At 43.5% G+C, this 24,217-nt stretch overlaps 1 protein-coding gene across 1 annotated transcript in view; it reads left to right on the top strand.

The window, feature by feature from the left end:
* BANK1 (B-cell scaffold protein with ankyrin repeats 1) overlaps positions 1–24,217 on the top strand; it is a 240,865-nt gene that overhangs the window by 71,862 nt on the left and 144,786 nt on the right. The window contains exons 7-8 of the mRNA XM_015405768.1: positions 2,734–2,860; positions 19,803–19,999. Coding sequence (XP_015261254.1) covers positions 2,734–2,860; positions 19,803–19,999 — 324 coding nt within the window. The remainder of the gene's footprint in view (positions 1–2,733; positions 2,861–19,802; positions 20,000–24,217) is intronic.

The raw sequence follows: 24,217 nt of genomic DNA, 5'->3' as shown, positions 1-24,217 counted from the left end.
ATAAAGTATATATCCAGTACTTCAATAAAAACATATAAACAGACATAACACCAAAAACCAAGAAGGAAGCCAATAAAAATTATTGGGGGCATGCCAGACTGGGGGGGGGGAGTCTTCATCCCACTGATGAAATATAACAGTAGAGCGAGACAGATGAATCTCCTTGGGGAGGGAGTTCCAATGTTTTATGACATTAACACACCACTTATGTGCAAGCAGTCAGGCGGTAGAATTCAATAGCATCCTAGAATGCACAACATTACAGTCTTTCTGCAGAGATTACTACAGAGACACGTGTATGTATGTAGCATCATGTGGGCAGAAGGGCACCTGAGTGGACATAAATTATTTAATTCCATGTACAGAATTCACTGCATGGGAATTACGTAAATTAGCTCTCAGGACTCTCTTGTTAAGGATTAAGGGCAGTTAAGTGTACTTTCATGCAAAAGGCCTACAACAGATGGATCACCAGTGGCGTAGTGCGTATGTCTGAGAAAAAGGTTATGGAGTACACAGGCTGGGTCTGGAGTCCCCAGGCTTTGCAACAGTGAGACGAGTTATAGGTTCTCCCCAGGTCCCAAGGGTGCAGTGCTTGATTGGAATTGGGATTGTGGCACACCTGGAAAAGAAGCTTCCCGCCCCTCCCCCCACCTCCCCAGCATCAGTTTCTTAACCTGAAATGGTCCTGGAGGACACTGGCCCATTGGGGAAACCCATGTATATCTCTGTGAACAGGTTCCTCACCAGGCCAAATTTCACCTCTCTGGGATTGTTTCCGGTCAGGAAAACAGCATGAGGGAGGGGGGAGGCTGAAGCATGCTGTTTTCCTGTCCTGAAACAATCCCAGAGAGGTGAAATTTGTCCCGGTTAGGAAATGCACATAATTTTTCATGCATCCTATACTCCTGATCAGAACTGAGCACCACATATTCAGGAACTGAAGAGAACCCACAATTCATATCTGAGAGTTACACCAGAGAGGGGGACATACTCAGCCTGTTGCATGCTTTAATGCATGAATCTGCCTACATAAATGTGGCCCTGTTCCATCACTGCCCAGATCAGAATGGCCAAGCTCTGAGCTACTAGAAAGTAGGAGCAGGGAAACATACTACAGTAACTCCTTCTAGTGGTCTGGCAACAATAGTTGAAAGTTGGTGAAAACACAAAGAATCAGTTTGTAAAAGCTGGATTTCTTCAGTATTTTCCAATGACATATAATGTACTGAAAATAAATCCCCCCTTTTCTGGTACAAATATAAGTCACTGTGCAGAAGGACGAGGATTTCATTGTTTTGCTTCATTAATAAATGCATATCCAAATATTACTAGGTACTTGTCATTGTGTATTATTTCTAGATCTTAGCTGAATAATTTGCTCATTGATTTCTGTGTGTGTTGAAATACTAATAAAATGCTGCTCAATTAAAAAAAGCCGCACACACCCCAAATCCATTCTAAAACTAAAACCCAAATAATAATTTGCTTGTGAAAGAGCCAGCAAAAGGGGAGTCCAGACAATAAATGTGCTAGAGGATGGAGTCAGTGCAAATGAGAAATGGACTGCTGTCATAAAAAAGTGGAGTGAAAGAGATGAGAAAGCACAGGAAAGTAGTCACTATATTTAGAGAAAATGGAAGGTTATAACACGGATGCACTCTGGAACATTTATCCCACTGTCATCTCTAGAAATGGGTTTTGTGGGCTGTTATGATGCTTCAAAAAACCTTGGAAACAAATTTGACCAGATGACAATTGGATGAAAGACAGAAAAATCTGATTGGATGCCTTTTTTTAGGGCTTTACTACCTGCGTAGCTACTTATGTTTGTAGTTGACTGACATGAGTATTGTAATGCCAGGGTCCAGCTATGTGAGACGTGGAGACATATAGCCAGGGGTCGTTTCATAGAAAAAGAGCTAGGGGAACTCATTAGCATAACTCATTAGCATATGCCACACCCCCTGACATCAGGGGCCCTGCAAGGTAGGCGGGAGTGCGAGGAAGCCCCGCCAAGGCCCTCCCTGGCCCCAGGCAGGCAGGGGTGGGGAGAGGCAGGGAGGAAGCAACTTACCCTCCCTCTTCTCCTGCCTCCTCCTGACTGAATGAGGGCTGGAAGCGGGGAGGCCGGAATCAGGGGCAGGGCTTCGTTGTGTGCCCCCCCCGCCTCTCACCCGGGGGAACTGCGATCCCTCACGATCCCCCCGAATCGACCTCTGCATATAGCGTATCTCCTGTTTACAGGACTCCACTCCAGTTGTGAGTGCAAATTTGACTGGAGGAGGAGGACATAAGGGAAGGGGTGCTGTCTGTTTAACCCCTTTCCCTCGGGCATTTTATGATTTATGATTTATGTACTCCTTAAAACTATTCTTTGTGTTATTTAGTTATTTACTTCATTTTTACCCCATCTTTCTCCCTAAAGGGAATGAAGTGCAGCTTACGTTATTTTCCTCTCCTCCCTTTTATCCTCACAGGATAGGCTGAAAGTCAAAGTGTATGACTAGCCCGAGGTCACCCAGCAATTTTCCATGGCAGAGTGGGGATTTTAACCTAGGTCTCTCAGCTCCTAATCCAGTGTGCTAACTACTACAACACACCGGCTCTCAGTTTCTAACCTTGGTGACGTGAAATACCCTAAATTAGCTGGCCTTTTTGCTATATTTTGAATGACAAAGTCCATCATATGTATTCTCTCAACTTACTCATTTCTCCCCCCCCCTTTTAAAGGCTTCCAAGTTTTCTTCAGCTGAGAAGATTGACAGGATTCTCACATTCCTATTGACAAGCCCTGCCATTTCTTACGATTTTAGTGATCTTCCAAACAAAGACAAGGGTCATCATCATCAACAGACAGGTGTGTAGTGTACGTTCTTTGTTTACTTGTTTGTTTTTCCTTTCCCTCTGAGACACAGGGTGGATCGCACAATTAAAATCAATGTAATACATACAATTAGCAATGCAATGAAACCAGAAATTAAGAACAACAGACTCCCAAATAATATAGGATATGCTATGAACAATGCAACAAACGCCCTAGAATTTCACATTCATTGCGGCAGCCCTATCCCCTTCACAAAAACAATTTCATTGTGCGTATTCTGCCAAGTGATAAAAACATGGGAGCCTTTCTCACCTCTTCAGGTAGGTCATTCCACCAGGCAAAGATGTTCTTGAAATATATGCTGATAGGACTACTGCAATGTGCTCAGACTGAACATAAGAAGCAGGGATATGATATATCCTTCTAGCCTCAAAAACTGTACCAATTACCTATTCACTTAACTTATCTTTGAAGCCCTAAGCAATTATGGATCAGGGTAAAAGGACATTCTAGGGTTGCCAAGACCCCCTGACCACTGATGGGGGATGGGGGGAAGGGTGGCCGTAGTTAGGTTTCTTATATGAGATCGTTCATCTCCTGGCAGGAGGTACACCTCAACAACATTGTGGTCTATTATAGGTATTGTGCTCAATTGATTGATTGATTGATTGATTGATTTGACTTTTACCCCGCCCTCGCCACCGAGGTATAAATATTACTAGAGATTCTTGCCCACATTTTGTCTTTTTATTAAAACACCACTATTTATATTTTTAACATTGACTAGCATAAAAGAATATGAGAATACCATCAATCGATTTTACATAGATAACAAAAGAGACCAATCACTTAAGCCCACTAAAATGCCTTACCGAAAGTAAGCCGCTTACAAAGCATGGAGTCCCTTCTAAGAAGCTGATCAATTCTGACTCTGATATTATAGGTTTTCAAGACCATCATTTAACAGTAGCAACCTAGCCTGATCTTGTCAGATCTTGGAAGCTAAGCAGGGTCAGCCTTGGTTAGTAGTTGGATGGGAGACAATCAAGGCAATGCAAAGCCAGGCAATGGCAAACCACCTCTGCATATCTCTTGTCTTGAAAACCCTACAAGGTCTACATAAGTTGACTGCAACTTCATGACATCTGCTACCACTAACTGTCCCAACTAACAGAGCTCACATTCTTAGCTAATAATCTTATAACTTCAAGCACCATACAAAGTTGCCTGTACTCATGTGTCTTCTAAACACATATGAAAAGTGTATTCTTGTTATTTTTAATAACAAAGAATCAAGCCTAGGTCTGCTCCCATTTCCATCAATCTTCATCAGAAAATCATAGGCCGAGAACCCTTTTGCCAACCTTAGAAAGTGTGGAAACAATTTTTCATTCTTGTAAACTATTGGATTGGCTGGGATAAAAATATTCACTTTGGGGTCCAGCTCTGAGGTGATTGTTTTTCTGTTAACGGTGAGATTTTCTGATGAAGACTGATGGAAACGGGAGCAAACCTAGGCTTCTCGTCAAACTCAACTTTCAACTAAGCTTATCAAGCCCTTTCTTCTATTCAGTTTCTTAGCCTTATTTATGGCTTCGTTTATTTGGAAATGGACTATAGTGGATAGGTGATCATGAATGTTGTTTCTTCATAGAACGTCTGTATTGGCTTCATTGCATTAGCATGTATTCTTTCTGAACAGAATTGTAATAATGGATTTTTAAAAACTATTGTGATTATTTGTATTAATGTAAGATTGATATTTAAAATATTTATATTTAGTTAATTCACTCACTAATATAAATAACATAATACACAATTTTAATATAATTCAACTGTTTAGTATCCGTGATTTATTTATACAACGATTGGTTATAGTGCAGTGTTATCTTATTTTCTGTATATATACAGGTGCGAGAAACTGGGTAACTGGGTCCCATTATGTATTATATCCAATGATATGAATTACACTGTGAATTATGCAAGCTATATTAGTTTGTAGCTTTTTTGTCCCTTTGCAAGGCTATTCCATTCTGCATCTCTGGACTCCCCATTTGACATATCTCTGGGCATAACTAGATGCCCCCCCCCGTTCACCACTGTTATTTTAGGCTATAAGGGTGACAATTTAAGAATGTCACAAGACCAGGCACTCCTTTCTGAAGCCACTTTTCCCCAAGACCAGGCACCCTTTTCCGAGACCACTCATGTTCTTTTGCAAGACCCTGCACTCTTTTCCCTCCACCAAGCCTTTTCAAGTGCTGAAATGTCTGCGCCCCTGTGATGGTGGTTTTGGCCCATTAGATTCTAAAATGGCAATGGCGTTCCCAGGTTAGACTCCTGTTTAGTCGTGTTATCTGGGAGACACAGCAAGCCTTAATTCTGGCCTGCAGAGTCATCTTTCATAATCTATTTAGTCAACTGCTCCCTTGTATTTTTGGCTATACCCATGACAGCCTATTGCCATTACTTCAGCAGTATGTGCTTATAACTTTGAACCACTGAGGACTATGGAGATCTCCTTCTGCATACCTGAGAGCTGAATGGGAGGGAAAACAGGGATTGTTTTCCATTATTTAAACTGCCCTCAGACCTAAGATGTCACTGTATAGTTCCCGCATCTGAAGACAGTGTTGCAGTGAAGGAAAACCTGCCCTCCATGACTCTACCATATGGTGTAGTGATTAGTGTGCTAACCTAGGATGTGGGGAACCCAGGTTTGAATCCCCATTCTGTCCTGGGAGCTTGCTGGGTGACTTGAGCTAGGGATGCTCAAACACCTGTTGGTTTGACTTATGCCCTGTTCACCAGTTGTAAACAGAGACATGATTTTTCATTTTTCAATTCGATAGATCATTGGTGTTAGACAGCTTGCATCATTGTATTCCTTCAAAACCATACTGCATAACTGACTTTTCTTTGCATGTTCTCACAACATGAATGTCTGTCGAACAGAGGCTTTGCTGTTTCAGCCTTCTCCAAACAAAGCAATTAGGAAAGAAGGAAAACAATAAAAAGTATTTTTTAAAAAGGAAAGATGGCTTAGGATCCTGTTCTTTAGGAGTAGAGCTTACATGAAGTTGCCTTATGCTGAATCAGACCCTTGGTCCATCAAAGTCATATTGTCTACTCAGATTGGCAGTGGATCTCTGAGGTCTCAGGCAGAGGTCTTCCACATCACCTACTGCCTGCTCCTTTTAGCTGGAGATGCCAGGGATTGAACCTGGAACCTTCTGCATGCCTAGCAGATGCTCTACTGCTGAGCCATGTCTCCTTGCTAATTATGGATTTCTAATCCCTCTAAACTGTTGTGTTTTGGAGGGGTACTGGGTGAATGTTTAATCTAGATCCTTGAGAATTCATAGGATTTTTACAGTGAAACAAAAACAAAACCATCATAGCTCCAACTTTGGTCTATAGGCAGTGCTGTAAAACTCATGGATTCTCATTTTTTTACATGGGGTTAGCCAAAACACATTTGAAGACTGCACATCACATATATGTCCACACATTGCACCATAAAAGGCATGGATTCAGTGTTTCTTCTCTCTAGAAGTGGACTTTATATTCCCCCTCCCATTGCCGTATTTGAGGACAGATGAAATACAGCAAAGAAGAAGAGACTGGATTTATACTCCACACTTCAGTACCTGAAGGAGTCTCAGAGCAGTTTACAATCCCTTTCCCTTCCCCTCCCCACAACACACACCTGTGAGGTAGGTATGGCTGAGAGAGCTCTCTTGAGAACTGCCCTTGAGAGAACAGCTCTGAAAGAACTTGTAACTGACCCAAGGTCACACCAGTGGCTCCATGTGGAGGAGTGGGGAATCAAACCCAGTTCTCCCAGATTAGAGTCTGCAGTCCTAACCACTACACCAAACTGAGCCCTCTGATCTAGGAGTGGGTTTCTTATCCACCTTCCCATGATGCTAATAGTTTCCAGGAAAAATAATGGTCACACCAGTGGGCAGGAAAGACAAAAAGGAATGAGGTGCAATGAAGAGAGTTTATTTAGCTCTTATGGATCCCTGTGCATTTCACTATGAGCTTCGTCGGGGATCTTCTACAGAGATTTTTCAGCTCCCACCTTGAACAGTGAAACATGTAGGGATCCATAAGAGCTAAATCAACTCTCTACCTTGCTAATGGTTTCTAATCAGTTTGAATTAGCTGTCTCTCTGCCCAGGTGCAGTTTTGTGAGATCCCGGTGCATGCTAGCAGGTATTTGTGTTCGTTCAGTATGAGCCAAACAGATTAGGTGATCAACTCGCATTTGATTGACGCCTTCCAGTACAGTGAGTTTGACTGGTGAATGTGTTTGTGGTGAAACTGGCAGCATCCCTACCTTGAGCCAGTCACACACTCTCAGCCTAATCTACCTCTCAGGATTCTTGTGAGAATAAAATGGAGGAGAGGATAATAATGTAAGCCTCTTTGGGACCTCATTGGGGTATGAAGGAGGGGTATAAATGAGGTTAATCGTATAAGTAGATCTGGCCATCGAGTTGCAACTGACACATGGCAACTCCATCCATGGGGCATTGCAGGCAAGAGAAGAGCAGGGGTGGTTTGCCATTTCCCTCTTCCACATAGCAACCCCAGTCTTCCTTGGTGGTCTCCCATCCAAGTACTGATCATGGCCAACCCTGCTTAGCTCTAGGTTTGCCAGGTCCTCCTAGCCACCGGTGGGGGATGGGGGGGTCATAGGGTTGCTGGCTCCAGGTTGGAAAACTCCTGGAGATTTGGGGATGGGAATACAAGGGCCTCAGTTGGGTACAGTGCCATAGAGTTTGCGCTACAAAGCATCCATTTTCTATGGGGGAACAGATTTCTGTAGTCTGGAGGTGAGTTATAATTCTGGGGGGATCCCCCAGTCCCACCTGGAGGCTGGCATCCCCACTAAGCTCCCAAACCTTGGTGAGCTTGGGCTATTGGGGCTGCTTAAATAAATTAATAAATAATCCTTTCGAGTACAGGCTTCCCGAGGGTGTTCTTTCTTGCCGTTCCTTCTGCCCGCCATAATGATGGGTGTTTTGTTAGTCTGCCTAACTTTGATCACACATCAGTGCAAGCCAAACACTGGTTTTGAATGATGAATATTGACAAGCCAGGCCCAGATTCAGCAGTGGAGAATTTTGAGACGGATTTATGGTGGTAAATTTATTTCTGCTATACTGCAACTAACGAGAGGCACACACTTCGTGATTGAAATGTATTTCTTCCCTGGGCCCATAAACCATTTCCAACAGATGCAGAGGAATGAGGCAGGTGAGTGAACGAAGAGAACTGAAGCCTCTGAAAGCTCATCTCTAAGCCATTCTTTTCTGACTTCTTATCGTGAGCATCCGGCTTCTAAAGGACTGAAGCACGCAAGAGCCTCCTGCTGTGGTGAACTGTGTTTATTGAGATAATTGCCACACATGCATTCAGATTCTCTCTGCTGATACAGAAGATGTAGGTTTGGAAGGTCAAGAGTAGTAATTATCTGTAATTACACTGGGCTCAGAACAAGAGTGGAGGGGAATAAACGCTGTCCAGTCAGGAAGTGATAATAGCTAGAAAATAGGCACTTTTCTGTGCAATTCGACTTAATAAGTAAAATACATGTCTTTGGCCTGAACTGATAAAGAAAATAAAGCCAATCTCCGGAATAAGTGCAGGCTTGCCATTCACCAGCCCTGTAAGGGAAAGGCGCTTGAAAGCTGGGAATTCCCGAGCTGTTAGTAGAGAAGTCTTTCCACAAGTGGAAATAACTTGGTTGATGTGATGTACCAAAGCTTTGACAGCATCCAGCCAGGCTTGTGTGTGTGTGTTAAGTGCTGTCAAGTCACTTCTGACTTATGGCAACTCTATGAATTTTAATTACCTCCAAAACGTCCTATCGTTAACAGTGTTCCCTCTAAGCTGAGTTAGTGTGAGCTCACAGTTTCTTAGCCTCCGGCTCACACATTTTTGTCTTAGCTCAGGAAGGATGGCTCCAGAGCAAACTAATTTATGCAGCAGCCAAATCATTCGCTCACAACTTTAATGCCAGTAGCTCACAAAGTTGAATTTTTGCTCACAAGACTCCACAGCTTAGAGGGAGCATTGGTCATTAACAGCCTTGCTCAGATCTTGCAAACTGAGGGCTGTGACTTCCTTTATTGAGCCAATCCATCTCATTTTGGGTCTTCTTCTTTTCTTGCTGCCTTCAACTTTTTTCTGAAGCACCTTTAAATCCTGTACATTTCAGAGGGAGAGTTAATCATCTGTTGGGCTGGCCCCAGGTTTCAGCAAAATGTCCCAGCCCTTGCCTGTTAGCTACTTTTAATAGTAGCTGCCACTTGCTGTCTAGCTATATGCTTGCCTACTCACTGATCCACCCATCTCTGATCCACCATCTTCAGTGTCCATGAAAACAGGGAGGTTCGCCATTAGCCACAGTGGAAAGGGCACCAGGTAAGGGAGTGGTTCTATGGGAGAAGAGCCTAGCCATGTAGGAGTCTCCCAACCTTGTCACTGCAGTGGTGGGCCAGGGGTTAGTGGAGATATGTCCCCCTAAGACCCAGGACTCCGGCAAGTGCCTGACAGTATGAGCCCATATGGTAGTCTGAGGGCAAGCTTCAGTGTCTCTTCCATCAAAATAAAGGGGAATTAAAAATGTCCCCAGGGGCTGACACTTTTTTTTTAATTGGTATTTTCCTTCTCGTCTATTGGACCAAAACAAAATCCATGCATTCCAAAAAAGTCCCAGATCTGAATACCATACTGGCATTGGGATCTGGAATTTTTCAGAAATACAAATAAATAAATAAATAAATAAATAAATAAATACATAAATAAATAATTAAAATCAGGTCCAATACACCTGAACTGAAAAATAACATTTTGCACACCCCTAGTGTCCATTAATTAGATGCACAGCTAGTAGGCTGTGAAAGTGCTAATAGCTAGAAAACAAGCACTTCACTGTGTTTTCTGCTTAGTAAGTTTTAAAAAATGTTTCAAAAAATGCTTCCTGTTAGGCATGTGACTTCACAGAGTAGTCTGCTGTAGTGAGGATCCCTCACTCACTTCCTCCTTTGGGTGGGTGCGGCTGAGTTAGAGCAGGCAAGCTGCTTCTCTCTACCTCGTTTGTAGGGGTGGAGCCTTTTCCCTGGCTGTCCCCCCCCCCAATGTCACTCTTATGGTACACTAAAAAGGGAATCGATTTTCAGTGCCCAGCATTTCTGGTCTGAGTTGTGTTGCATCTGACAGAATGCTAAACAAATAGGACAGACATAAGTGATCTTTAGATTGGCACCTTGATTCAGGGATTGGGAAGCTCGGTAGAAGACCAAGGACCTTCTGCTGCACTTGTTTCAATATATTTAGGAGGTGTTTACGACTGCACTGAAAGTCTGGCACCTTTTGCACTGTTCCTTTGTGACTCAACAGAAACCTTGCATTATCAGAGCTGATACTGATGGTGGTGTGCTAGATGGCACATGCGTGGCGCTCCTGCATTGTCACAAGACACAGATGCTAGGGGAGCAGTGCGGATTGCAGAGGTTCCTTGCTGGAAGGTTATGAAAGATCCTTCTGTGCAAGAAAATGAAAGGTTTGAGATAGTAGTTTGAGATAGTAGTTCAAGTGATATTTCTTCATCAGATTGCTTACAGGTTAAAGTGTAATTTTTAGAAAGATGTGGCTAATAAAAGGATATAATCAACCTGGGTCATCCTAGTGTAATAGAAATTAAAGAGTTTATGCAAAGAAGGCCTTGATAATATGCTATTAAGATGCTCTAAAGGTGCTTTACATTCATTCAAATTGTCTGAAATACATAGACAAGTGCAAATGAAAGACATCTTCAGAATACTATTTATGAGACTGTTTCTACTGAATCAGACCACTAACCATCTCCTCTGCTGATATGGTTTTGTGGGACTAAACCTGGGCTTCTTTACATACAAAGTATATGATCTGTGACTGAGCAAGGGCATATTTCTGGAAACGATATGGAGCCCAGGTTTCACTGAGCACAAGAGCCTATAAGGCTCAAAGCCCATTCCAACTCATTCCAAGTGAAGTCACCATGCTTTTCTTGCAACAAGCAAACATGTTTAATATACACACATACCTACACATAATTTGGGAAGACAGTGTGCTCCTTCAAAAACAACCATTAAAATTTGGATTAAGAAAGAGAAAACAAGACATTTCCACTCACAAAACAAAAACAGGATTCCATTTAACTCCCCAAAACTTCTGAAACCATTTTCAGCTTTCCCTATATCAGGAAGGGTAGGTGGAGGCAATAGTCACGTCAGTCTTTTTGTGTCCACTACACATCCTTTACAATTTGCAAGTAATGTTTCTGAAGAAGAGAAACAATAAATTTCCATGCACTAACATGTTAAGAGATGCTACAAATACACTGCCTGCATCCTGTGTAAACTCAAGGTGCGAATAAGCCAAAAGCAGATTTAAATTATTCAGATTGTAATTTCAATTCCTAAATAGCATGTATCCTTGGAATAATGTAGCCCTATGATGGCCCTGCCCTCTTCGGCAAAATTTTCTCTCCCTTTGGTGATTGAGCTGCCCTAGTAATTTGTCTTCTTCTTTCCTGAAGAACTCTGGCTGTCCCACCCTGTCACAGTACGATATTTTGGCTGTTGGCTCAGCCCAGGAACCTGACGGAAGGCTCAGGATCACACTATAACTTAAACTTCTTAAATGGCATTAGAGGCATTTTGAAACTCAAAAATAACAAAATGTTTTATTTAACAAAGAGGAGAAAGGTCGGGGCTGAAATTTCTAACGTAAAAACAGTACATGCACAGACTTTAGTTCTTATGTTTCAGGCTAATGAAAGTTTCTCAAGCCATTCACGGTTATTTAAACCTTTATGTTGAGAGGCTTTTGTTCCACTGTTTTCCCAAACATTCTAATACACTTTCTTTGAGTATTCTCTAACTCTTTTTGTTTCCATAACACTGGTACACTCTTCCCAGTACCCAAATCCCTTCTCTTAAAGCACCAGTACTCATCTTGAGTTTTTACTGACTCTTAAGCTCTCTAAAGGCAGTTTCTAACTACACCAAACCAGGGGTCATTACACTCTTCAGAGCTAACTCCCTGTTTGACTGGGTAGGGAATTTTCTTCTCTGTTTAGAAGATTTATCACCTTTCTTTGTCCTGGATGGGAGTCTTCACCTAACTTCCCAAACTTTCTTGCCAACTTTCCTCCAGTTCTCTGTCTGTGTAAAACTGCTCTTAGCTAAGGCTGAAATCAGACTCAACTCAGTCAAGGCAGGAATCTGACTGACTCTTTCCTCAGCATGCAGCTCACTCAAGACTTTCTCTGCTCAGCTAATGCTAAGCAATCAGATTGCTTGAAACAGTCTGTCACTCAAGGCTCTCTGGCTCTGTGAAGAATTAACTAAGGATGGGCACAGACCTAATATTTCCACAGACTGAGGTCCATGCCACCCAATGACATGGACCTCCTGTGACCCTCCCAGGAGGTTCATAAGGTCCATGTCAGCAGGGCTTGCAAAAGCCATTTAAACAGAACGCATTCCCTTTAAATAGATTTTTGCAAAACTGCACAGTGCACAAGTGAAGGCTGAGCGGTGACTTCACCCATCCCCTTTAAATGGCTTTGTAAGCTTCGCAATGCCAAGGACCAAACAGACCACAACCCGGCCCATTAAACATTGAGGTTTGTGGTCTGGGGGTCTGTAAATCCCATGGACCTCAGACCTCCACAGACTGCCATTTTTCTGGACTGTGCCCATCCCTAGAATTAACCCTTCATAGTTCTTCAGCTATTTGTACAGCACTTCTAAGTGCAGTCCATCACAACTATTATATTTATTTAGAAATGGCTTCTGCATTGTGAAAACTGCATGGTGTTATCAAAAAAATGTAGGTCAGTTCATTAATTTTAAATCTCATTTGCTGGTTTAAACAAATATGATGAATGTTATACAAAATGCCAAAGTAATTCTGCCATTTTTGCTTTGCAAAGACAATCATGAGACTCTATACACTGTTTTGCACATAGCATTAACATCACTGGATGTTTGGTCATACACGTGAATCTCTTGTATGTGCACTTGTTTTCCCATACATTTTAACGACTAGTGATGACAGCTGAACTTGGAACCATCACAGCTTGGTGATGCCCTGATCAAGAAATGCTGGGTGCAAATAAAAAAGGGGGGTTGGACAGTCCTACCACTTTTTATTTGTCCCCAATATTACATTAGACAGGGTAATGAGGCCTGCACAAGGGGGCAGATACTGAGGTAACATTTGAGGGCAGCAAGTTGTCAATTATTCTGTTTGTTTTTATGTTTTTGCCACCACAGAGAGCACTCCTGAGATTTGTTCGCCTCAGGCACCAAAATATTTTCACCCTTCTCTCAGGATGGTTCCATCTTTCCCCACATACAGTATCTGGTTAGCTAATGCTAGGCAGAGAGTGCTGTGCTAGATAGACCTTAGATCTGATGCAGCATGACAATTTTTCAGTTCTTATTTAGCCTACTGCTATCATAGTATAAGGCACATCTACAGGAGCATGTTCTCCTGTATGGGATCACCACCACCATTACACAGACAGATACAGACCTTCAGATCAACAGAAAAATCCTGTTCCCATATTCCATCTTTTAACTCAGGGCCCAAAACAGCAGCTGCTTATTCATGTTTCTGCCTGTTTGTATGTGTAGGATGGGAGTGGCAATGAGGGGGGAGGGAGCCAAAATGCTTTGCATGAAATGAAACAAAGAGGTGAAGACATCTGGATCTCCATTAGAAAGACCAGTTTCCTAGTTTAAGCCCATGTGGCAGCTAGGGCTGCCAAGTGGGGGTGGGTGGCGGGTAAACATTGGGGGCGTGGCCCCGATTGTCGGAGGGAAAACTCTATGGTTTTTCCTCCAACGATCGGGGCCACGCCTTCAACGTGATTGACGTCGCGTGTCACTTCCGGTGACATGCTGGTGACGTGCGCGCACATAGAAGAACGGCTCCCGGAGCCCAGCGAGGCTCCCCTGCCGGTAAGAAAATTTCACTTGGCAACCCTAGTGGCAGCTTCACTCTGCACAACAAGTCCTTTTGTTGTTCTAGGGTTTCCAGCTCTGGGCTGGAAGGTCCCTGGAGATTTTGGGAGTAGAGCCTTGGGAGGGTAGTCGAAGGGGCCTCAGCAGGGAATAAGGCCATAGAGTTCTCTTCCGAAGCAGCCATTTTCTCCAGGGAAACTGATCTCTGTTGTTTAAAGATCAGTTGTAATTCTGGGAGATCTCCACAGCCCTCACCTAGAGGTCAGCGACCTTAAGTTGTTCCAACCCCTGCAAAGAAGCATTCTGCTGCTGTATACTTGTGATCCTTTTTTAGTGGCTGGCCTAGTGTTGTGGAATTATGTCCTGTACCAGTTCTGTATGTATGTACCTAGAACTTTAGGACCAAGATGTCTGGTGGAAAGCTGGATTTATAGGGATGCCATTCCCCAGTTAGGGGCGGGGGATGCCCCGATTTTTTGGGCTCCTGCCTACTGCTGGCTAGCTGGCGGGCGGGCAGGAGGAAATCCTGCCCCCAAATGCAACATGCTGACATCACACGGGTAGCAACTACCTGCAGGCTTGCTTTGGGGCGCAACAGAACTCCTTGCTTCCGGGCAAGCATGCCTTGGAGCAGGTGACAGGGTGGGCCAGCCTTCCTGCTTCCGGGTCAGCCTCCTCTGGGGCCGACACTCGCTCAGCTTGCAGTACGTGTGCCCCAGCGCCACACATGAAGGAGAGACAAGTCAGGCTGCCCTCCCCAGCGCTGCCAGAGTCTTTCCTGGCCACTGCAAAAGGTAAAATCAAAGCGGTTCTGCCAGCCACCCTTTGCTCTGGCAAGGGACTGAAGGCAGCCGGGCAGTGAGGCCGAAGGAAGGGAAGCATTGCTGGCCATGGAGCTCAGCTGCTGGAGAAGGCAAGTGCCAGAAAAGAGAAACCCGACCGGCCCTCACAGAGTTGGAAGGGCCATACAGGCCCTCTCTTCCTTTCTGTCTTTGCAGCCCTGAGTGCGACATCCCCAACGTGCTGACATCACTTCCGCGTGACATCAGAGCATCACATCGCTCTGCCCCACTCCCAGGAAACTCCCTCCTTCCCCCTGCCGCAGCGGCATTTGGACCTGGCAACTGGATGGATTTATAAATATTTTAAATGAGCAAAATTAAATTGAAAGAAGTTCCAAAAGAAGGAGCCACTACGGGAAAAGCCTTGCTGCAGCTTCTTTCAAACCTTACCAAGGGCCAAATTAAATGTGATGGAGCAACCATGTACATTTTATTCATGTGTCTTCACCATTCCCGTGTAAAGTGCAGGGAGGGGGCTTAATACACAGAAAAGTGTGCAAAAGTTAGGAGAGTTAAAACCTCAGCTGCACACCCCCACCTTCCCTCGCTGTGTTCTATTGCTTCAAGCCCTTTTCTGGGGGGAAATGCTGCAGGCAAGAGAACACAAGAAAACAAGACAGGGGGGAGGAAGGGCTGAGCAGACCTGGCTCCTTCTTTCTTTTTCAGGTGGGCAGCCATGGTGGTGGTCTGCAGTAGAACAGAAAGATTCAAGCCCAGTAGCCCCTTAGGGCTCAACAAGGTTTCCAGGGTATAAGCTTATGAGAGTCAAAGATCCCTCCATAAGATACAAGACAAACAGTGAAATCCTAAAGGGGGTGACTCCAGTCTAAGCCCATTAAAATGAATGGGCTTAGACTGGAGTAGCTCCCTTTAGAATTGCACTGATAGAGAGCTTTGACTCTTGACGTTTATACTCTAGGAATCTTCGTGAAGACCTTGGCTTCTGTTCTGGGATGTTTCCTTCAAGAGTTGATAAGTAGAAATGGATAGGAATTGTGATTGCTACGCGCTCAGATAAAGCCATTCTTGTGAAACAGATTTGTTTATATTGCGCAGTATCCGTTGCGCGTGAGCGATAATGGAAGAGAATTTTCTACAGAATTACTACAGTAAATGATTTCGTACACATATCTTTATTGACTCATCATTATTTTCGTCACGGATGTTGTGTTTGGATTTCCCCCTCCTCCTGTTATCTCTCATTTTTAGTCTCCAGGTGGTGGCTGGAGATCTCCCAGAATTACAACTGGTCTCCAGGTTGCAGAGATCAGTTCCCCTGGAGAACATGGCTGCTTTGGAGGGTAGAGACTATGGCATTATACCCTACTGAGGTCCCTCCCCTCCTGAAACCAAGCCCTCCCCAGGCTCCACCCCCAAAATCTCCAGGAATATCCCAACCCAGAACTGACAACACTATACATGAATGAAGAAAGAAGGTGCATTAAATATACACAGTTGCCCTTTCATACCTAGTACTCCAAAAGAATGCAGCGAGGCTTTTCAGGTGGTGGCCCCATGCATTTGGAACAACATTCCAAAGGAAAACCAGCTGGCACTGTCTGCCTACCCATTGCCAACTGATGTGTAATGTGCTTTGTTTTCTCAAGGTTTTGCTTAGTGATATGACCTGGAAACTGTGTCTTGTGCCTCCATGGTTTCTTTTGTTCTTACATTGTGGGGTTTTTTAAACTGTTTGTATCACATTTGCTGTATTTTGATTTGCAAGTTTGGCTAGAGCAGCTGTATTGCACAGTAAATTGCTCCCAGTGCCACATCTGGGTTGCAAATGCAACTGACAGGTTTTAAAAACAAAGAAATAAAAGCAAGGGCTCCTAATTTCCCTCACATTAAATATCCCTCCTTTTCTAGTTGCATTGTGACTGTATCCCTAGTCTTTAAAATGTACTTTCCCAATGGCGTGAAGAAAGAATTGTGCCCCCCCCCCCGCAGCTGCTAACAATAGATGCTGGGTAACTATCAATTGATTTCAGTTTACCTTCTTCAAAAGCATCCTAAGTGGCAAATAAAAGGGACAACAAGCTCTGACCTACTATTTCAGAACAGTGCTTAATGACCTCATCCCCAAATGTACAATTACGATTACAGCCATCTTAAATGTTCTCAATGCTTAACAAACTGATGTTCTTCTTCACACATTTTAGCTGTGGCTAGAATTCTGGGCCATAGAGGGGCTGAGGGGAGGAAAGCCATTATATGCCCAATTAGAACACTGTATTGTGTATCCCCTCTAGAAATGTTGCATTTAACTAGGCCACAAAGGGCATTTAAATTCTCACTGATAACAAATGTGCATCACAAGAGTGGGGGTCCTTACACTATGGAATTGTCTTTTTACAGAGAGAGAGAGAGAGAGAGATATTAATTATCAGCTGTAACAACTTGTCTGACTTCCTGTTCCTTGCAGAAGATATTACTTTTAAAGAAAAAAACATCATTAAACTGAGTTCTGTGTTCTATGAAATTTAATAATAATGAAATAGGACCTGTGCACCCACCTGAACATGAGTTGGATCCAGCCAGCTTTTTTGCTCAATCGCAGCCAATTCTCCTCCTTACTATAGCCCCACTCTCGTCTCACAGGGCTTTTGTCCATGCAGGTCCCATGATCACCAGTATAGCCCTTTTGGTAGTGAAAGGGAACCAGTTCCTCCACTTTTCACCCACAGAAAAGTTGATTGGATCCAACCCATTGGCTGGCCTCCCAATGCTGAGCAGTTGAGTTCCTTAACTATTTTCACTGGGCAACAGTGCCTTGGAACACTTTGGGGGGGGGGGATAGAGATAGACTCTCATCCCAAGCTTCCTGTTTACCCACCCTTGAGGAACTGAGGAGTGGGAGAAAAAATGGCCTCCACGTAGCCATGGTATAGGAATTTCTTCTAGTCTCTATGGCAAAGACTTTATGAGAGGCAGCCTAGAGCATCACTCAGAAATTATATCACATTATCCCCAAATTCCATCCCAATCTTCCAGTGTTTCCCTACTTTCCCCCTTAACCTTAAGCACTAGGTTGTGATTTATTGTTATGAAATCTCAAGCTAGTGCCCATTACTCAAGAAAGGGGCTGGGGAAAAGATATGAAGACCATAAAGTTTTCATTCTTGGGGAGGGAAGCCAGAGAAATAAAATGGTTGATATGGTGATCATATAACTTAGAGACAAGGACAATAGATGGTGGGAGTTTACACTGAATCCCATCTTCAACAGTAGGCATCTCTATTCTGAGTCCATGTGAAAAAATAGGGGTTTACATACTTGAAGGTCATTCCAAAGAGGAAGTAAATGTAATATTTCATTGCCAAACAAATACTGTATTCCCAGGCTCTCTAACTTCCTGCTCCAGCTCCTCCCACTCTAGGCAGCAAAGATCTGTAGACACTAAGCCTCTGTGTTATTTATATGTCTTATTACAGTCCCTTCAGTCTAGACATCCTCTGTTCTGATGTTCCAGTGGAAGAAATAGTCTCCCTTTCATTTCCCAAGATTATGGTGCTGTTGACAGAGGAGTTCTGTTGCCCATTCAGCCTCATGAGAAAAATGGAGGGACTAGCTTTTCCCTGTCCACTGTCCTCTCCATGGGTACATCAAGGAAAGCCGGGTCCCAGGGCTGCTGAGAACCACTACAGATCCCCAAATAAAGGGGTTTTCAAGCATTCTCCTTTTCCTTGCTTGTGTGTTCCTGTTGAAGGGGGAGGGGGGGCTGTTCCACACATTTTTTTTGCTTGCTTTAGTGATTGATTCAGTATTACATTGCTTTATGTCCCACATAACACAACACAGATTTAAATTGCAGGTTTTTATGCTGTACACAAAGTGATGTAATATGAATGAATGAATGAATGAATGAATGAATGAATGAATGAATGAATGATGTTTATTTGCAGTCAAAGGCCATTTATCAAAATATACAAATTTGTTAAAATATACAAATTAGCTTTCAGCTCCAGAAATATTTTGACATATTTAGACATATAACCTTAAAATCATTAAAATGTTAAAAGGAGAAGAATTTAACAATAATTATAATTATAAAATGTCTAAAACTAAACTAATTATGAGTCATGCAAAAGGTGAGTGAGTGTTATGCTTGATCTACTTCTTATTGTGGAATTTTACCAGTTGCAAGCGAATTTTGCTATTTGTCTGGAAATTTGCTGATTTTCCTATACCAAAAGTCTCTCTAGATCAACAGTTTCTGCATCAAGTGCTTGATGTAATATTGAATCAACCACTAGGGAGAGCAAAAATGTTCAGAATGGGGGGGGGGACCACAAAGCAACAGAACACACAAGCAAGGAAAATGGGAATGTGGGAAAGAAAGCCCATGGATCTGCTGGGGCCCCTTTCACACCAACCAGACCTTAAACACCATATAAAAGCAAATTGCACAACTTGTTAAGCTCCAGGGGCTCTTAGAGTCCCCAGACTCCCATAATTTTGTTCCCCTAGCCCCCCTCCCGGATAATAAGGTACATCTTGTGCTCTTTAAATGACATTAGCATAGTAGCAGACAATTTTTAAAACTCTGCAGTACTATATGGATACTTTTATTTTTCTTCACATTATCAAACATAATTGTGTTCTTTGGACGCCTTTTGTGTATTGTTGTAAACTACCTGTGAAGGATGTGGATCACGCCTATAACTTCACGAGAATAGGGAAAAGAACAGTGAAAAAGGCATTTTGTATCAGACTGGTGACAGGTTGTGTGGGGATGGGACATGTCTCAATGGCAGAGCATCTACTTTGTACGCAGAAGGTCTGAAGTTCAATCCTTGGCATCTCCAGTTGGATCAGGAATTTAGGTGATGTAAACTAACAAGGCCTGAGACCTTGGACAGCCACTGGCTGTTTGAGAAAACAGAAATAACCTTGACAGACTAACAGCTTCATGCGTTCATGTAACTGATACCCGGCTCCCCCTTACGATTAGCTCAAAGCGCAAGGAGGATTACACGGGAGTAGGTGGTTTATTTTTAAAAAAAATGCCTCTACCACTTTCTCCATGATCTCAAAGTAAATGCATAAATCAGAGATTTTTTTTTTTAATGTGGTGCTTATGTTTGTTTCTCAATGCAGGCTCTCATTTGGAAGAACTTCCTACTCTTCTCCACTGTGCAGCTAAATTTGGACTAAGGAAGCTTGCTACTGTTCTCCTCCAACATCCTGGGGCTATTCAGGCTTGCAAGGTAACCAATAAGTACGGAGAGAGCCCGGCATGCGTTGCAGCGAAGCACGGCCAGAAAGAGATTCAGGAAATCATTAAAGAATTGTCAGTAAGTATCTGTACTTTTTCTGCAAGAGCCATATAATATGTATAACTAGTGTCTTAGAAACTGCTGCTGGTGCTGCCAGAGAAGACAATTTTCTTTCAGAGAAGCAGGGACACCTGTCATATTTAGAAATGCCATGGGTAGTATCTTTGTTCTTCCATTCCGAAAGGGGGGGGACACATTCACAGTTGTAGGGAAATGTCCTGAACAAGCAGTAGATTTGCAAATGTTATCAGATGCAGAAAAAGAAGAAGAAGAAAAGCAGTGGCTTACTCCAGCAAGCTCTGTGATGTTCTGCTGATTATGCATGTGATAGCAAACACTGGTTTGGATCTGCATTAATTTTACATGGCTGTCCTTGCCTGTGAATGAGAGAAAATACACAATTGCGTACCTTGTAGGTAATAATATACCGCTTACAATGTGCAACAAGGATTTGGAACCACATTGTCAAAAACCACATATCCGTTCTTGCAAATGCATCCTGAACAGCCTGTGCCAACCTTCTGCTGAAATCAAGAGGCAGCTTTTGTACCTCCCTCATCTTTCCCAGTGGAACGTCAAAGTGCTTTACTTTGAAGCAACTGTGAACCAGAATCATATAGTAAATTCCCGAGCAGGAAAGGCCCATTAGTGGAGCAGGATCAAAGGAAGGCAGTTTCCTGCTCAGCGTCTCATGATATGCAGCCAGAATGTCCGTATTCATTTCTTAGTCACAGAAGGAGGAAGGGGAAGAACAGATTGCCCAGCATGTGTTCTGTTGCAGGAGCTCATCCAGGCTGGCCTCAGGCAGAGGAAGGCAGGGGCTGTCTCCCTGATGAGATGGTGCTGGTGGAATCTAAATAGCTGAGTGTGAGTAACTTCCACAGCTACAGCAAAAGTCACAGCAAAGCCTGATCTTCACCATTGCTCAGAAGGGATGCATCAGGGAGTGGCATTAACTTCTAACAACTTTTATGGTACTACATGGTAATGAGGAAACCTTTTATCTTTCCATGTTGTGGTGGCAAAAAAGCAGAATTTGTAGGCTCACTGGAGATGGTTGTGGCCAACTCCAATTCAGAAGAAGAGGAGGAGGAGGAGTAGATTGGATTTATACCCCGCCCTTCACTACCCAAAGGAGTCTCAGAGCGGGTTACAAACTCCTTTCCCTTCCCCTCCCCACAACAGACACCCCGTGAGGTAGGTGGGGCTGAGAGAGCTCTGACAGAAACTGCTCTTTTTCAAGAACAGCTGTGCTAGAACTATGGCTTGCCCAAGGTCATCCAGCAGGTGCAAGTGGAGGAGTGGGGAATCAAACCCAGTTCTCCCAGATTAGAGTCCACGCACTTAACCACTACACCAAATTCAAGTTAGAAGGGATTTGTGTATTTATACCCTGTTTCCTCTCCAGTGAGGAACTAAAGCAGTTCACAATCTCCTTCTCCCTTCCTCCATTTTATCCTCCCAAAACAACCCTCTTAAGGTGTTATAGCATCATCCAAGAATGTACGAGAATCATAAGAACATAAGAGAAGCCAATGTTGGATCAGGCCAATGGCCCATCCAGTCCAACACTCTGTCACACAGTGGCCAAAAATACCAGGTGCCATCAGGAGGTCAAGCAGCGGGGCCAGGACAGGATTTTAGGTGTCAGAGAGCTGCTCCAATATCACTTTCTTTTGGAACAACATATTTGGTGGTTGATGCACAGTTGGACTAATTTCCTTTTCACCGACAAGTGTGTCATTTTTAATATGTTGTTGAAGGCTTTCACGGCCAGAGTTCATTAGTTGTAGATTTTCCGGGCTGTATGGCCGTGGTCTTGGCATTGTAGTACCTGACGTTTCACCAGCAGCTATGACTGGCATCCTCAGAGGTATAACACAGGAAGATGGAGAACTCTCTTTCTGTGTTATACCTCTGAGGATACCAGCCACATCTGCTGGCAAAACATCAGGTCCTACAATGCCAAGACCATAGCCATACAGCCTGGAAAATCTACAACAACGTTATTTTTCTTTCATTCAAATTAGATGAAAACCTCTCTTTTGCCATTGCAGCAGCCATTTAAGTAGGAATGAGGAGGCAAGAGGAAGCAGTTCAGCTTACAATAACCAGCTCAGCTTACAATTTGTACCCAAGAAGAATTCCTGGGTTGTGATCCCTTTGGATTGGAGCCAAGCGTTACTAACTGCCAATTGTAAACCTTTAGCGGTATCACTAATGTCAACTCTTGTGTTGAACTTCTCCCTTTTTTTTTTGAAGTGTACTAGGATACCTTTGTGCACATAAGACTGCACAGCAGGTTGATTTCATGGTCTCAGTGCAACAGTCAGAAATCTTGAAAAGCTGCCTCTGCTGACAGGTGGCCTGGAGCCAAACAAAGCCAGTCGGCTTAACCTACTTCTGGGAATCTCCTGTTTCAGCTTGAAAGCTTGTCTTCTACAGTGAGCCTTCTACAGTGAGAGGCTCATTTTAATATCGATGTAATGCTCAGTCTTACACAGGCCTTGTATTCCATCTATGATCTGACCATTTGGGTGGCAATTCTGCTGGGAGAACCAAGGTCCACATTACTTAGGTGTCAGAGTGCCAGATCTCCTTTCCCCATAACACTTTCCCCCTTTCAGTAGTTGCCATCAGAATTGGATTCCTGGGAAGAGGGAAAGGGAGGAGAGGGGCTGCTTAACTATTCCCCTTCCTGCCATTTATACACAAAAGATACCCCCAAGTCATTTTTCTGGCCATGGGCTACCCAAAGGGACGCAGAAGAAAAAACTGGGGAATGGATAAGCAGATGTTCTTTTGTTCCATTCCCTTTGGTCTCTTCTACTCCATCCACTACTCCCAATCAGTTGTTTTTCAGTTGAAAGAGAGAAAGAAATCCCTGTTGGAGAGTCAGTGCTGGGAACGAGATAACAGTTGCATGTTACATGTAGTTTACCGAGCCCTAAGTATGAAGGGCACAGACTTCTGGATATGGGCAGTATTGGGTTGCAAGTGTATTGGCACTTCTTCTATGGGGCTCCAACCTCACGATGGAAGTACAAGGCACATTTCTTAGAAATGATTAGTTCTTCAAGTAAGAAGTTTATGCAATTGGGCTTCCAGTGAAGTTTCATTGTTTTATCAAGGGAGGGGAGAGGATATGATATAGGTTTATAGAATTATGCATGGTATGGTGATAAGGGATTTTTTTTTCTCCCTTGTTTATTTAAAATATTTATTCCCACCTCTCAATTACAAAAAAACCCAAAACTTTGAGGTCGTTTATAGAGTGGTAGAAGCCCTAACTAATGTACAAACATAAAACCAGCAGCATAAAAGAAAAGTAGGAGTGAACACTAATAAACCAGCTCATCAACAGATAAAATCTACATAGCCTAAACCCTTAAAGTACTACTGTGCAATTTTCAGTTTATGAGAAACACACAGAGCACGCCAGAATGGGTCAAGCAAACTTTCGGAGTGCAATGGCATGATCTAAATGTCCGGGGGGGGGGGGCGAAGGTGGGGAGACATCAGGTTTAGGATTGCCAGATTTGAGTTAAGAAATACCTGGACATTTGGGGGGGGGTGGAGCATTCTGAGGGCAGGGTTTAGGGAGGGGAGGGGCTTCAACAGGGTATAATGCCATAAAGTCCACCTTCCAAAGCAGCCATTTTCTCCAGGTGAACTGATCTCTATTGCCTAGTGATCAGTTGTTATCCCGGGAGGTCTCCAGACACCACCTGGAAGCTGGCAACCCTAATCAGGTGTGGTGCAGGTGAATCACCATGGAGAAGGAATTCCAGTTTTGGTGCCACAGCAGAGATGACCTATGAAATGTCCTGTGTTTGATTCTCACCTCAGCGGATGATCTTAACATATGGGCAGGTTCATATGAGCGGTAATTGATAGAACTCAAGAATGTCAACACAGTTGATGGGCAGGACTGACAAAAGAAATATAGCTTCACACAGCACATTAAGAAATCCAGTGCTGCCATGATCTGGATAGCCCAGGCAAGCCCCACTGATGGACCTCCTGATGGCACCTGGTATTTTTGGCCACTGTGTGACAGAGTGTTGGACTGGATGGGCCATTGGCCTGATCCAACATCGGCTTCTCTTATTTTCTTATGTTCTTAAGCCTGATCTCCTCAGATCTTGGAAGCTAAGCAGGGCCAACCCTGCCAAGTATTTGGATGGGAGACCTCCAAAGAATACAGAGGCGGGGAGGCCAGAGCAAGGTCTACAA

The sequence above is a fragment of the Gekko japonicus genome, unplaced genomic scaffold (assembly GCF_001447785.1).
Source record: "Gekko japonicus isolate JY-2015 unplaced genomic scaffold, Gekko_japonicus_V1.1 scaffold81, whole genome shotgun sequence".
In the NCBI taxonomy this organism is placed as follows: Eukaryota; Metazoa; Chordata; class Lepidosauria; order Squamata; family Gekkonidae; genus Gekko; species Gekko japonicus.
Note: the sequence above shows the minus strand (reverse complement) of the source record. Positions and strands in the feature narration are given on the sequence as shown.